General features: G+C 37.5%; 1 protein-coding gene across 1 annotated transcript in view; it reads right to left on the bottom strand.

Moving 5' to 3' along the window:
• Nucleotides 1–880: 880 nt before the first annotated feature.
• Nucleotides 881–14,976, bottom strand: part of SV2C (synaptic vesicle glycoprotein 2C) — a 115,074-nt gene continuing 100,978 nt past the window's right edge. Inside the window, exon 13 of the mRNA XM_071730658.1 lies at nt 881–4,648. Coding sequence (XP_071586759.1) covers nt 4,465–4,648 — 184 coding nt within the window. The 3' untranslated portion in view covers nt 881–4,464. The remainder of the gene's footprint in view (nt 4,649–14,976) is intronic.

Below are 14,976 nucleotides of genomic sequence, written 5' to 3'. Positions count from 1 at the left end.
ACTCCCTTACCGGAAGAGGCAGGGTATTTACCACTACAACAAAAATAAAGTGAATAGCAATAATAAATCAAAAAATATTTTGCATCCCTTGATTGATGTTATGAGTGTTAAAAGAAAGCATATGAGGCTCATTTCAGTACATTGACTAGTTGTAGACTGGCTGAGAGTAAGTGAAGTAAAGGGATATCTGTAATCATCTTCAAAAATTGGTACTTTCTAATTAATTCAGATTCTGAACTGAGTGCCCTGGCTAGCATGTCTCTGCTAATTCTACATCACTGCCTGATCCCTGTCTTGCCTTCCAGCTTCAGGAAAAAGTCTTCCTTTTCATGCCATATTTCCCAAACTAGAGCACTGGAAGGTACCAATTCAGCAAATACCTAATATTTTACACTGAGTTAAATGAACAAGAAGGCAGGAAATGCAGAGGAAAAGGAGTCTCTCAGACATGGTTTCTACTGGAATATGATTCCTGAACATGTGTTTTCTTTCAAGACTCCAGAGGAAGTGGAGCATTTAACTTTTTGTGTCTTTGACCTCCTGAGCATAAGGAATCATATTTTAATATTGTGATTGCAATTTCAATTGCATTTCCAGATTATTAAAAAGGAACATGGCTTGTAGTTTGTATTAGCATGATATTGTAGATACTACATATTACCATAAGCTAAGTGCACAGACAAGAAGATTCCCCCATATATGCACACACAAAAGGAGCAGGCCAACAAGGGCCATTGTGAGAGGACCTGCTTGTGTTAGTTCAGCCTCCTAGATATGTAGGAAAATATCAAATCTGGCTGCCTTAAAAAGGCGAGATTGTCTGAAGGGCTTTGCTTTCCATCTTGGTTTAACAAGAGATGGCCAAATTGTAAAAGATATGTGGAGAAGCATCTTATTGAATGTTACTGTGAAGTCAGAAAAAAGTCAGAGCAGAAGCAGTGAGTTTTGGCTTTCTTTAAAATTGTTCCTCTGGTGAGAAAAGTGATTTGAGATGGAATGAATGGAATGGAATGAAGAGAAACAGAAAAGTGGTAGCAATCCTACTTTGCCCCACTTCTCTAGAATGATGAACAAACAGCAGTTTAATGGAGCCATCAGGAAGGAGCATCAACACTGCTTCACCTGTGTCCAAGTTTTGTAGTATACACCTCTGGAAGGGCACTGGCCAAAATCAAGCACAGAGGAACAAGGCTTTCCAATCTATCATTCATTAGCAAACCCCTTCAAGCACTCCTGAAACTTCCTTTGCCAAGACTCTTGTACTCAAGAATACATGCAATGCATACCAAACGTTGCAGCATGCACTTCCAGCCAACAAAGTACTAACATGAATCTAGCTAACATGAAGTACCTGATTAAAAAGTACAAACACAATTAATAAAATAAGAGACTACTAAGCCAAGTTCTACTATCTGAAAATCTGCAAGTAAAACTAATTAACTAATTAAGTTTTGGGGGTAATTTTAAAAATTTATTTTGTTTTATTTTTATCCATCCAAAAATGAGACTATGTAGTTTCTTTTGTGGACAGCTTTCAAATTTTAAAGTATTTGACCATCATGGTTAGTATTTTTCTAATGCTGTCAGTCTTCTCTGTCTTCAGGGACCATTGTACTTTTTTTTTTTTTTCATTGCTGTTGTTGGGATGAGCCTTTCAGCTTTACAGGGGAGGAGCACTAGACCTCTAGGTCTTAAAGCCTACTTATATCTTTATATCCTTCTTCAATTTAGACAGAAATGATTTTCCAATTAGAAGCAGACAAATACGTAGTTTTAATTGTATGAGTTTGACAGCTCTAATACACAAATGTTACCAAGCTTGGTTCTCTGTGGTCTATCACGGATCTAAACAGACCATTAAGTGACCCTTTGTGTGAGACGTAAGTGAATGGACTTATGCTGCTGCACTTCATCCAGACTTAATCACATATTGATGATGTATTCAGGGTTTAGAATAAGAATGAGCATTGAGATCAGCATAATTTTACATGTAATGAGATTTTAGTGTGTTAGCCTTGAAACCCCCATAGCTCCTAAAAGTTTAACCTTATTTTTCTGTGGCCCACCACTTCCATAATGGCCGGGTGGCATGAAGTGCTGAGTGTGAATGTTCTTCAGAACTACATTCAGAGATGGACAGAATATATGACTTTTAAATGAACAGTGCATAGCAAGAAAACGTAATATTTCACCACTGCTGTTAATCTTTGCTCCAATGATGTACAGAGGCTTCAGACTTCAACATGAGCTGTGCAGTAGCTACAAGGAGGTGGACACATGCTACTAATGAACAGCACAAAGAAACAGGGCTCAAATGCAATTCTACTTGGAGAAAAGTCTTAGAATAATACTAATGCTATGACTATTGGCCACAAATGCAAAAGTAATGCCAGCTAATTTTTTAACCAGGAAACTGGTGAAAAATAATTCTTCCTCCTTTAGTTTAAAGTCGATTAGAAATTTAAAACACATGTTTAAGTAAGACTTCAATGCAAAGTATATAATCTCAAATATCTTGACCGTTTATGCTGAAAAATAAACATACTTCCTAAACTTTGTTTCTTACTGTATCACATTTAAATTATCAAAATCAAAAAATTTCCCACTAGTTTTCCATACTCACATGTTTTTGTTTGGTTGGTTTATAATTTTTTTCTTTTTTTTTTTATTATTATTTTTTGTTTTGGTTTTTAGGATTTTTTTAATTTGTTTTTTATTGTTTTGTTTTTGGTTTGGTTTGTTTGTTTGTTTTTTTGTTTTAATTCAGCCACTCTTCTCATTCATTAATAGCATGAAACCACATATTGGTCTAACATTCTGGTGCAATGATGTGTAGCACAGGAGTTTGTTAATAAACAGAAATGACGACTTCCAGAATCAGTAAACTAACCAGTGAACTTTAAATGTAACAAATTATCTCCTTTTGTGGACATGAAAATTAAAACTCCAGACAGTTCATCAGCTAGTATAAGTTGTCCTATTACCAGACTCTGATGTCAAAGGATCTTCCTCTTTTGTTTGTTAATGTTACAGATGTATTTCTGTTTAATTTTTAATGCTAATGTTTGAAAGAGTACTCACAGACTTTTGCAGAGCAGTAGGACTGGTGAAGAGCTCTTTGCTGTAATCCAAAACAGTTCACAGAATATGGCTTATAAGGAACATACTAACTACTTACTTTCCATCTTTGCACTTAGTCTAATAGACATTACCACTATCTGCAGCTTTCGCATGGCTTCTTTCCTAATGGCCTTTCAGAGAGATATTTGAAAGTGTTAAATGGTGAGTTATCTCCAGAACTACTGAAAACCAGCAGAGAAAATTGTTATATAAACAAGTGTGTAAACTATGAAAATAATGAAGGTGGGGGTTTTATTCTTGTTTTTCTTTGTTTTGACATTATTCTAAATAAATCTTCTGAGATGTTTCAATTATATTATATTCTTTTTTGAAGTCACAGCCTGCCTAAATTTACTAGGTGGCATTCTGAACCCACTTACTTTTGTAACCATTCTGTGATGAAAAAAAAATATTTCAGGAAAGTAAATATCAACTTTTCTGAAAGTATCTTGCTTTTCATATAGTTCAGTGGCCTGATTCTGCTTTCATTCATACTTAAAACAACAAAAAGTATTTGCATGGACTCCTTCCCAGATTAAGACAAAGTCACTGTTTTAAAACAGCAAAGATATCCCAGATTACAGAATATTAGAAGGTGCCACAAGTGAGAATAAAACAATATTTTTCCTGGGGGATAAGCAGCAAAAAGTGAAAGTGCTTACTTTATTATTCTCATTGCTGCTCACCCATAGAGGTTTTTTTTGTCTCCTCGCAGGATCTGTTGCCTTCTCCTCAGCAGTTGTGGGGTGTAGTTGGCATTTTTTACTTTAGATTGAATCTACCTAAAAAGATTTCCCAAAAATGGGGCAGTGCTACAGGTTTTTACCACATAAGGACAGCGACAGAAAGTCATTATTCTCAGTACTGATGCAGTCTCTAGAATTTCCCAATTAATGCTTCATGCATTGATGCATGTAATATTACCTACTCTGCACCAACACTGCTACGCAATTGACTCGCATGTCTATCTTATTACTGAAGTTCACAATGCCATGGCCAAATTTGTCATCTATTTTTAAATTGTGTGACTGCTTGCCTTTTAAATATCGAATTATCAGTATGGTTTCTACCTTTCCAGACATGTCACTGACAGTGTTTTAAGAGGTAGCTTTGCAATTTGAATTTAAGTGGTTTTGAGTAGCAGTATATGCAAGTGAACAAAAGTGAAATTTAAACTTTCATACAGAGGTTTCTAAATCTCTGCCACTCCAAGTATTTTTTGAGTTTTATTTCTGACATCTGAACACTCTACTAAGAATTGAGAATCTGAAGCCTTTGCACCATCAGTCAGGAAAGCTGAAATTTGTATGAAGAAAGAAATAAATAGCAAATGGCTTTTCCCAGTTACATCAACACCTGTGTTCTTGTGTCAGGAAGCCTAAGTCCTACCAGACCTCCACACACTAAAACAGTAGAAGCAAGGAGAATAGGGATTGCTTTGGTGATACCAACAAGGGAACCAAATATTAAGTTTCCAAGTACAGCTGCTGCTTTGCATAGTGCATTCAAAAAGCCAAATCCTGTTGACCTAAAAGAAAAGAAAAAGAAAATAAAAGGTTAAAAGTGGGTGAAAGAGTAAACCCCTTTGAGACAAATCCTCAGTGGGAATACATCAGTATAGCCCCAATATCTTAAATAGAACTTTTGCCAACAATGATTCTGTTCTTGTCTTTATAATACAAAATCAAAGCTCACTGCTATGGTATGTATTGAGGCAAATTTATTCTGCTGCCTCAGGGACCAAAATTTGAAAGGAATGACTGAATAGGTAACTTTAAACCTCTACAGTAGAACAAAGGACTTGTAAATGGAAATTCAGTAACTCTTAAAATGCTGGACTGGGAGACAGGAGGTGGGAAATAGAGAGCTACTTGGTGATTTGGAAAAAAATCACCAAAATATAAGGATAATAATCTTGGGGTACTGAATAGATATGGATTTCTTATGGGTGGCATACATGTTCAACTAGTGTTTTTTCAAAAGGATTATGAGGCTTCCAATTATAATGAATTACTATCTCTTAGAGCTAAAGAGAACAGAGCCTAATAAAACCCCTAGACAGTGCAGAAGAGGTATCTGTGAAACTTTGAAAAAAAAGGAAAAGGAAATAGAGAAAGTATGACCTGGGCAAACTACCATGATATTAATAAATGCTTTTTTGACATGACTGCATGATTTCATAGTTGCTGGAATAAATATGTCCTACCAAAACTGTCCTACCAAAAATATCTTCATTATAGTAGAATCATTGCCATTTCTCAAATGTCTTACAAGCAAAAGAGAGAGGGACTAGGCAGTGCTCACATCGTGCTCACTGGAATAAAATAGTAAGAATGAAGAGGATAGAAACTTCTTTTCAGAACAAAATGCTTCTTTCTTCCTAATATGATCTGCTTCCACTTTAAGGAAAAAGCCTCCAGTCCAAACAGCAGGGATTAGCAGAAGTGCGAATGGTCTGAGTGACTAAAAGACATCCCAGACATTGCACTGAAGTGCATGTGAAGGACAGGAAGAAGTTCTGTGTTCAGATATCACCTGATAGGAAGTAATTTTAAGAAACTTCTACTGGAGAATCTAGAGAGCAGCCCGGAGAATCAGCTTGAAGTAAGCAGATTCAGTCCCAGCTGACAGCAAGGATATAAACTGTCAATGTTCTTCATGGAACTATTTTTTAATTTGTGTAAAAGCAAATGCAAGTATCAAGGGAGAAAGGATCCTCTCCCTCAAGCAGCCTCTGGACATTGCCATAACCCAGAGTGCCACTATTTTTTCTCTTCTGCTCTACTGCAGAGCTGGCCACTGGATCTCGATGGGGTCAATAAGTCAGGCCCTTCAGTGTCCTACATTGAAGTCCTATAGTGACGGAGAGGTAAAAGCTTCTGCCTAGTAGAGGGGTCCAGCATATAGAGGGTTTCAGCACCACTCATGCCCTGACTATCTGATCTACTCTTCTTCATAGTTATACCAGTCCTGGTATATTTGAGGACGTGCACTAAAAGAATGGTGACAGTAGATCTAGTTCCTTCTAATCACTCTTGTTTGCTCTAAGAAACAAAAGTTAGAGCAAAAGCATTAAGAAGCTTCGTATTTAATCCAGGGAGTCAACTCCAGGATCTTTACATGATTCAGAAATGTGATAATTTAAAGAAATGGTAGTTTGCCTATAGAATTCTTATATCAGTTAAAAGGACGTTTGCAGAACAGCATTAAGACATGGGACAGACTAATAAATATACCTTCACAAAGGGTTTTTTTCAGTTAATTTTAAATATTTATTTGCCCATGGTTGCAGACCAAAGTCCAACTTCTTTGCTTAAAACATTATAGAAGTAAAATCAGAAGAGTAGATCCTTATTGTTCCAGTGTCAGTTCTGTCAGCTCTGTGTACTGTATATGTTTGCTGAACCATGACAAAACACATTAGTCTCTATACCTGAGCTTTAGCAAAGCAATTATTATTTTTTCTGAAGTTCCCATAACTCCTCTGTGTGCAGAGCATGACACCTGTCCAGATACTGCATGACAGTAAGTATCAGCAATATCTAAGGAAGGAAAGACAGGTCATTCTGATGGCAGAGCAGAAACTGCCTAGAAACATAGTGAAAAAACAAGCAGAAGAGACTTAGATATGTCTCCTAAATGATCAAAGCCCTTATGTGCCTTTTTTTTTTTTTCTAAATTTGATTACACCTGCAGTACTTCTATGTAATACTTCATGCCAAAAAAAGCTAAAAATGCACATCTTGGACATACCAGCCTCCAAAGCCACATCACATGTCTGACATTGCAGACTGGTGAGGGATACCTGGGAGTACAATGAGTGAAAGCAGGAAATGAAACCTTGAAAGAATTACTTGTGAAGCCTTTCAATAAAGAGAAATTTTCAGCAGCTCCTTGAAAATGCCTCCCTCAGAGAAGAAATGTGAAAGTTAAGACTTGCCCGTTGATTACTCAATCAGTCCAAAGGAGGAGTGGGAGATACACTGAAGGAAGCAGCAAAGAGTCACACTACTGTAGTAACCTTTCAAAGCCTATGAGAAGATCATCAAATCTCTGCCAGAGAAACATATGCTCTACAAGGGCAGATCAAGTGAAACAGCAGAGGTGTGTCTGGAGGAGCTTGACCTGCAGAAACTCTTGAGAGAGAAGGAGATCCAGACTGACACATCATCTAGAGTGATCGAGAGTACAGATAGGAGGGAGGAGCATGAAGAGGAAAACTGTCATAAAATAGACTTTATAGCAAATAGGTAGGAGGAGGTTAAAGACAACACACCCAGCCTGGAAACCAGAGTGCTAGTATAACAACAGTCTGCAACTATTTTGAACAAGTTCTGGGAAGAAGGAGAGGCTAAGAGTCATAATTCTTCTAATTTCAGACTGGTTTACATGCAGAAAGTATTTCTGAAATTATGATGGCGACTGGTTGAGAGCAGTGGCTGCACAGGTAAACATGATTTCTTCAGCTGCCACTTCTGATGTAAAACCAAACTTGCTCCCAAATAACAATATCAGGAAAAAGAAAGTGCTCACGTACAGCAAACAGGCGCCTAGTCACCAACAACCTCAGAGAGATACCAAAACTCTCCAAAGAATACATAGATCTAACCAAAGAAAATTTGTATAAGTACAGGCAGGAAATCCTTGGAAAGGCAAAAGCACAAAATATATGGGCATGCTGTACTCACATTCAGTGTTATTTTATATTGCCTTATAAAGGTAAGCAGTTTCACAGATGCTATTTCCTTATATCAAGTAGTTATAATAGCAGTTGCAATACAATTTTCTGAGCAATTTGGACCACTTCTTTTCATGTGCTGAATTTACAGATAGCACATTTTAGGCTGCCACTGTGATTTAGATCTATTATAGGTTATATACTCCAAATTATGTTATTAAGATTTTAAAGTAATTTTTTCAATATAACATTTCTTATATCTGAACAAAATTAAGGTAATTTGTTGGCACTGAAAAACAGTTCTGCTTTTTAAAATTGATTTATTCGATTTTTCCAGTTGTAAATCTAATTCCATTAATGTTATCAAATTATAAACAGTGAAGAGTAATACAAAGCCTTTGGATATTCTGGTGATAAAAAATGAACAAAACAGCAGAAGTTCAATCTTTTAATCTTAAAGCAGTTCTTAGGCATGTCCTTTTGTGAAAAACATGCACATCAGTGGAGGGAACAGTAACATTTTTACAGGCTTAAGAAATGTTGTTGCAACCTCCATCTGAAAAGCATCCTTACTGTTCAACTTTCTGCCTTCATATCCTTCAATTTCCATACCTTTAAATTTGAATTTGTTCTGGACTAATAGTCAGAACAAAGCCATTAAGCCAACAGTTTAGCTCTAATGATAGAAAATTCAGATTTGCTGTTTTTTAAACACCTTTCTTAGGAGAATGTGTGTGATTAAAACAAGCTAAAAGCTATATAAAACCATGTCTTAATAGTTAATTCTACTGAACTGAAATAAACAGACAGAAGATATACTGCAGTTCACATACATATTTATCAGTAGTTTTCTTTTACAGTACTATTACAGTTTCTGTTACAGTGTTTCAGAAAAGTGCTAGTGTCTGGGAAGTCTGCATATGATCAAAAAATATGTGATGTGTCAGCTCAGCATCATGAATTAATTAAGTGGAAAAATCCAAACGCATAAAGCCTTTGTATTATATACACCAATTTCTGCTGTCTTGGTCAGTTACTGGGTGAAGCATTCACGAAAAAATGTGGGTTTACTCCAGGAGGAATCCTTATTACTAGTCAAGAGTCCATTGTCCAGCTTGAAAACACCTTTAAATCCTTCAGGCACTTCAGTAAGGTGATGGTGGTGAAGTCAAAAACAACCATAAAAAAAGCAACCCCAAAACTCAGGACTGTAGTTTTGATATGATAAAAATATAGAAGTACTTTAAAAGGATCAGATATAAGATAAAGCTGTTATAAGATAAAGGATGTTAGGGAATAAGAATTTTCCTCAATGTATGTTACTTCTTTTGCTGGGAAAACTGCAATAAAGAAAACAGCTTAGCTCCCTTTCAGTCAAACCCCACATAAAAATAGCAAAGAGTGCAAACAGTTAAAATGAGAAAGATTATCTACGCCTTTAGATTAAAAGAGTTTGTTACCTGGTTGCCACATATACTTCTGCTTGATCAGGTGCTTATATTCCTACATAAAATACTTCAGGCCCACTTTTTCTGTTCTGTTGCTGACAGTCAGCCGATCTGAAAACTTCACTGTCCTGCACGGGATTGCTACTGAATGTGTCACATTGATATTTCATAACTTCCTTGCTAGAGCTAGGGCTAAGCCTACCCAGCTAGTCACAAAAAAGGCCGAATAATGCTTTTGTAGTTGTTGATAATAGGCAAAGTCTACTAAAACTGAGTTTATGAATGTGCTATGAAAAATTTTCTAATGTCCAGGCTTTTAAGGATCATTTAAAAAATAAGTACAGAGATGTATATCATAGCGTGGCCACTTAGAGCACACAGTGCTCAAAACTGTGGAATCTGTGGTTGAAGGCATTGTACAGGTCCAGCATGTCATGCTTAAAGATGTTAATGTGAATTTGCAGCAAAGACAGTAGAATCACATCCACAGGATGGCAGTAGAAAATAGCTGTAAGGAAGTCTACCTATGACTGCTGTTATGATTCAAAGGAATAGAAAACTCCTCACAATAATACAAAATTGGACTTAAGGTAGTTTGTGAATAATGTTTATTATTCTGCAGACAGATTCTCTGGGCTCAAAAACGAAAAATGAGTAACATTTCTTAATTATGATCAAATCCTTACAATCTTTTTTAGAGGTATTAGAAAAAGTCAAAACAAGATTACTTCATTTTATAACTCACCTAGAATTCTAAATATTCTTGGCCAAGATTCAAGCCCAGATGTCTGGCAGCTGTAATAAAACTGATGAATTGTTCGTTATCTGATGCAATCTGACCTTCATTTACTCTGTGGGACATAACCTATTTCTATTCCACTTTCTGTTAGGGTTTGTGTTGTTTGTTGTACCCACACTTTGACAGTAGTCTTGTCTTACAAAGTTGGTGACTCTCAAGTTATCTCACAAGAATATATTTATTATTTATGTGGAAATAACAATTGCATTTTCAAGTCATAACATTCTCCTAAGTGTTACTTCTTCAGAGATTTTTAACTGGCTTCCATTCATATTCATATTACAGGCAGACCTAGGAAGCTGTGCAATGTTACTGCAAGCCCCTTGGGCACACACATTACAACACAAGCCACAATTACCTCATCACACAAGGTTGGTTTTCCCCATCACTCTGCTAATGAACAGAACAAAGACACCTTGAGGGTAAAATATATATGTAGTGAAGAAAACTTGATTTCCCTCATCTGCTACAAAATCCGGAGGGTGCACTGTGAATAAGGTTGGGGATTGCAAGATGAGAAAGCAGTCTCATGTTTAAGATAGTTTAGTGCTGTCAGGACAAAGGATACAACCTTTATCCCTGCAGCAGAAGTAGTACATGATGCAAGCAAGTAATTTAAAACTAACTAAATTGACATTAAGTATGCATTTCACATTTTCTGGGTGCTCAGCTTAACATTTTCAGGTTTGCTGAATGCTGAGCACTTACAGACACTGTAAAATTCAAACATTCAGCCCATTGCCTCTTCTGAAATGCTCAGAGATTGGGTTTGCTGGTACCACATGTCTCAAGTTGAGCACCTAACATCATTTTTCACCATTTCCTTTTCCTCTGTGTGTCAAGTTCTGTGTCAGACCCTTTCAGCAGTGTTTGGAAAATCCAGAAAATTTATGAAAGAGTAAGAGCACTCTAGGAGCACCCAAAAATATTCGCAAGATATTTAGAAACTCTCCTTCAGAGCAGAGTTTCCTGGGTTATGGAATAGTTTGGTCTGGCCTTCTAGAGGATTAGAAGCAACCAAAGACTTTTCAGAACCTGCTGAGTAGTCTGGAGTAGCATAGGCAATTAGGAAGATAAGGCAAAAGGGGGAAAAAAATGATGAGACAAAAGATGCTTTAATTTCTTTACACTGTGGGCCAGGGTAAACTTTAAAAACATCCAGTTTATAGCCAGTTATCATGAGTGTTCTTGAAAATTTATGTATTGAAAGGTAAAAAAATAAAATTAAGAAAAAATATTAAATGATTATTTTTTACCACCATTCATGTCACCTTGAAGACAGAAACCTAGCTATGACTAGCGTTAGTAATATATATTCGCTTTTTAACACAATTTAGAGCTTACATTCTCTGGTCACCTCCCTGAGAACTGTTTGAAATCTATCCAGCATTTAACATATCTTATTTAGCAGATATGCAAATTAGCTGTGGTTTTATAAAGAACATGCAGGCAAAAGCTACGCTAAACGGCATAACATTTGAAAGTAACCATCAAGAATATATGGTGCACTACTTAATAAGCTCTAATGTAGGCATTAGTAAATTAAAATGTAAATAGCTAGATGAGTGTGAATGCATATAAAAAACAAATCTGCTAAGATTTTGAAGCAAATTTAACTCTGTCCTGCAGGCAGCTGATGAAGAGCAAACTGAAATGTGTGCCATGTATCATATAAACTGCACTTTCCCAAACTGCTCACCACACCCCTACCTGGCAATAAGCCAGCGTGATCCTTAAGTAACCTGGAGTACAATTTATGAAACACCTTTTGTATTACTCTGCATGACACTGGCAAAGCCCCAGCTGTTTGTCACCTGGCTGCTCTCCAAGAGGAGTTTTGCAGGAGGAAAAGGAGGGGCTGCCCAGCGTGGTCTCTTGTGGATGGTAGCATGAACTGGCCTCCTTCCACACACTTTTCTTCCAGTCCCACTTCCAGATGCTGGGGGTTTGTGGTCATTTCACTGATTAGGAGTAAGTGAAAAGCACATATTGGAAGAGTAAGATGGTGGCAGAGAGAGCAAACTTGCTGTGCCCAGACTGCTTTCTGAGGGAAAACTGGGAGCCAGTTTCAGGACCAGACTCACTCTGGATGCAGATTTGAAGAGAAAGTAGACATAATTTTAAGCATGAATGACATGTGCCTGGAAAGACTCTTCAGCCCTATAGCTACTTGCAGAAGTTGAGAAGTCCCAGCAAAGAGTGGTAAGTCATGCCAGGCTACAGAAAGACTGGAGGAGTATCAGAGGTGGGCAGTAGTGGCTGCTAAAATGTATCCGGCCTGTACAGAAATAATACCCGAGTGAAAATTCTGAGAGGGAAGTTTTGAGCCCCTTCAAGCAATAACTGCCAAATAGCTTTTTGGAAAATAAAACAAAAACAAAACAAACAACAACAACAACAACAACAAAAACAAACAAAACAAAACAAAAAAACCCACAAAAAAAAAGTATATAGGAAGTGACTTCTAGAATTGTTCATTTCCTTATAAACCAGACGGGAAAACTGGCAGAGATGGTTTCATCACTTCTGGATCTTTTGAGGAAAAATCCCATCCAGAGTGTACATCAGCAATGTCTTTCCTGCCACAGATAGATTTGGTTTATCAGACTTCTAATAATGTAAAATGATGAGTTTTCTATCCGAGTTACTGGAAAAAACCCTGATAAGTCATCTGCAAGTAAATTTCTGAGGTGAAATTCCAGACAGCTATTACTGCACAAAGAAGCTCGTAAAGAAAGAAGAATTAGGAAGAATTTCATGCAATCTCAAAGCTAGCAGAAACCGTTAAAAAACAACTGTTAGCTACTAGATGCCCTAGAACAGATATCAGTTGCATTCTTTTTATCATTCATGGTAATGATGATTATTTTTTTCCCATTAAAATCTTTGAGTTACCCAGTTATTTTTCTTTTGTGGCTGTTATATTCAGGAATACAAAAAAGGTGGCTATTTCTAAAGGATATTTATTAGGATTATATCATAGAGTTTGGATGATGGAATAGTTCTTGCCAGTGCCCAGACTGCTTTCTGAGGGAAATTTTCTGAGTAATTTGCTGAGCTGTACCAGTACCATTTAATACTAAAACTTAGTGCTTTGGATCCATAAGTAACCTACTATGGTTATTTAATACAACCACAATGATAGACATCAATTTCTTGTGTGAAAAAGCACATATTTTAAAATGAAAGGAAAACAGAGAACTCAGTCTACAGTTTTAGCTTCTGATGGGCAGTACTAGAGGCAGTTCTACTTCTGTCCAAAAACTTTGACTTGCCAGCCAACATCATGTGTTTATAAACTGGAAGTATTTTTAACTATTTTGAAATTTCTGGTGAATGGCATAATGAATAGAGCTGTAAAAGGTCCCTTAGCATGAATCTGGACAATTTTAGGCCTGATTTGTTTAAGGAGGGGCGCGGATGGGGGAAAAAAATCCCAATCTATGGAAGAAAATGAATCTTTTAAATTTTTACACTCAACATGAAACAATGCATAACTCAACTGTTCTTCCTTCAGACAATGGACATAAGATCATCATTAAAAATATGCTGTATCTGGAAAAAAATTCCTATGTCATCTAGCAGCATTGTATGCAGGACATTAAAATTGTCCTGAGCTTTCCTGCAAGAATCCTGAAGACTCAGGAGCAGCTGCTGAGACATTTTCGTGTCTGCTTAACACTGAGTTTGTACACTTCTAGAGACCCTGTATACAAATTCGTAGCAGACTGATTAACAACTCAGCATGGTTCAAGGCCACAGTCTCTTCAAGAAGATGCTGTTCAGCTTCAGACAGGAATTTTTATTTTCATTCCCACCAGTGCTATTTAACATCTTTGTCAGCAACAGGGACAGTGAAATCAAATGCACCTTCGGCAAATTTGTGGTGAATGCACCTTCACCAAACTGTGTGGTGAAGTCAACATGCTGGAGGGAAGGGATGCCATCCAGAGGGACCTTGGCAGGCTCAAGAAGTGGACTTGTGCAAACTGCCACAAGGCCAAGTGCAAGGCTGGTCACCTGAATTGAGGTAATGCCATCACTGATACAGGCTGGGAGGAGAAAGGACTAAGGACAGCCCTGAGGAGAAGGACTTGGGGAGGGGTGGTCGACCAGCTCAACATGAGCTATCAATGTGTGCTTGCAGCCCAGAAGGCCAACCAGGTCCTGTGGTGCACCAAAAGAAGCATTGACAGCTGGTTGAGGGAGGTGGTTCTCCCCCTCTACCGTGCTCTTGTGAGACCCCACCTGGAGTACTGTGTCCAGTTCTAGAGTCCTCAACATAAGAACGACACAGAGCTCCTGGAATGTGTCCAGAGGAGAGCTACTAAAATGATCAGAGGGCTGGAGCATCTTCCCTGTAAAGCCAGGCTGAGGAAGTTGGGATTGTTCAGCCTGGAGAAGAGGAGGCTCCAAGGTGACCTTATAGCAGCCTTCCAATATCAGAAGGGGGCCTACAAGAAAGCTGGGGTAGGGATTTTTACATGCATGTGTAGTGAGAGGACAAGGAGAAATGGTTTAAAACTTGAAGAGAGGAGATTTAGGTTAGGCATTAGGAAAAAATTATTTCCTTTGAAGGTGATGAAACACAGGAACAGGTTGCCCAAGGAAGTTGTGGCTGCCCCCTTCCCTGGAAGCATTCAAGGCCAGGCTGGATGGGGCCTTGAACAACCTGGTCTAGTGGAAGATGTCTATGCAGGGGGGTTGGAGCTAGGTGATCTTTAAGGTCCCTTCTAACCCCAGCCATTCTATGATTCTATGATTCTATGATTCTATGACTCCACAATTTTACAGCCAAGAGACAAATGCAGTAATATTGCTATTTTGGACCCACTACGTCTTTTTTAGCAAGTTGCACTATGGGAAACCCAGAAATATTTCATTACTGTTTTCAGAAATAGTACTTATTAGCTGTCTTTTAAATAAAAGTA

Source organism: Heliangelus exortis, chromosome Z (genome assembly GCF_036169615.1).
Source record: "Heliangelus exortis chromosome Z, bHelExo1.hap1, whole genome shotgun sequence".
NCBI classification, from domain to species: Eukaryota; Metazoa; Chordata; class Aves; order Apodiformes; family Trochilidae; genus Heliangelus; species Heliangelus exortis.
The sequence above is the reverse complement of the archived record's forward strand: the minus strand, read 5'-3'. Positions and strand labels throughout refer to the sequence as shown.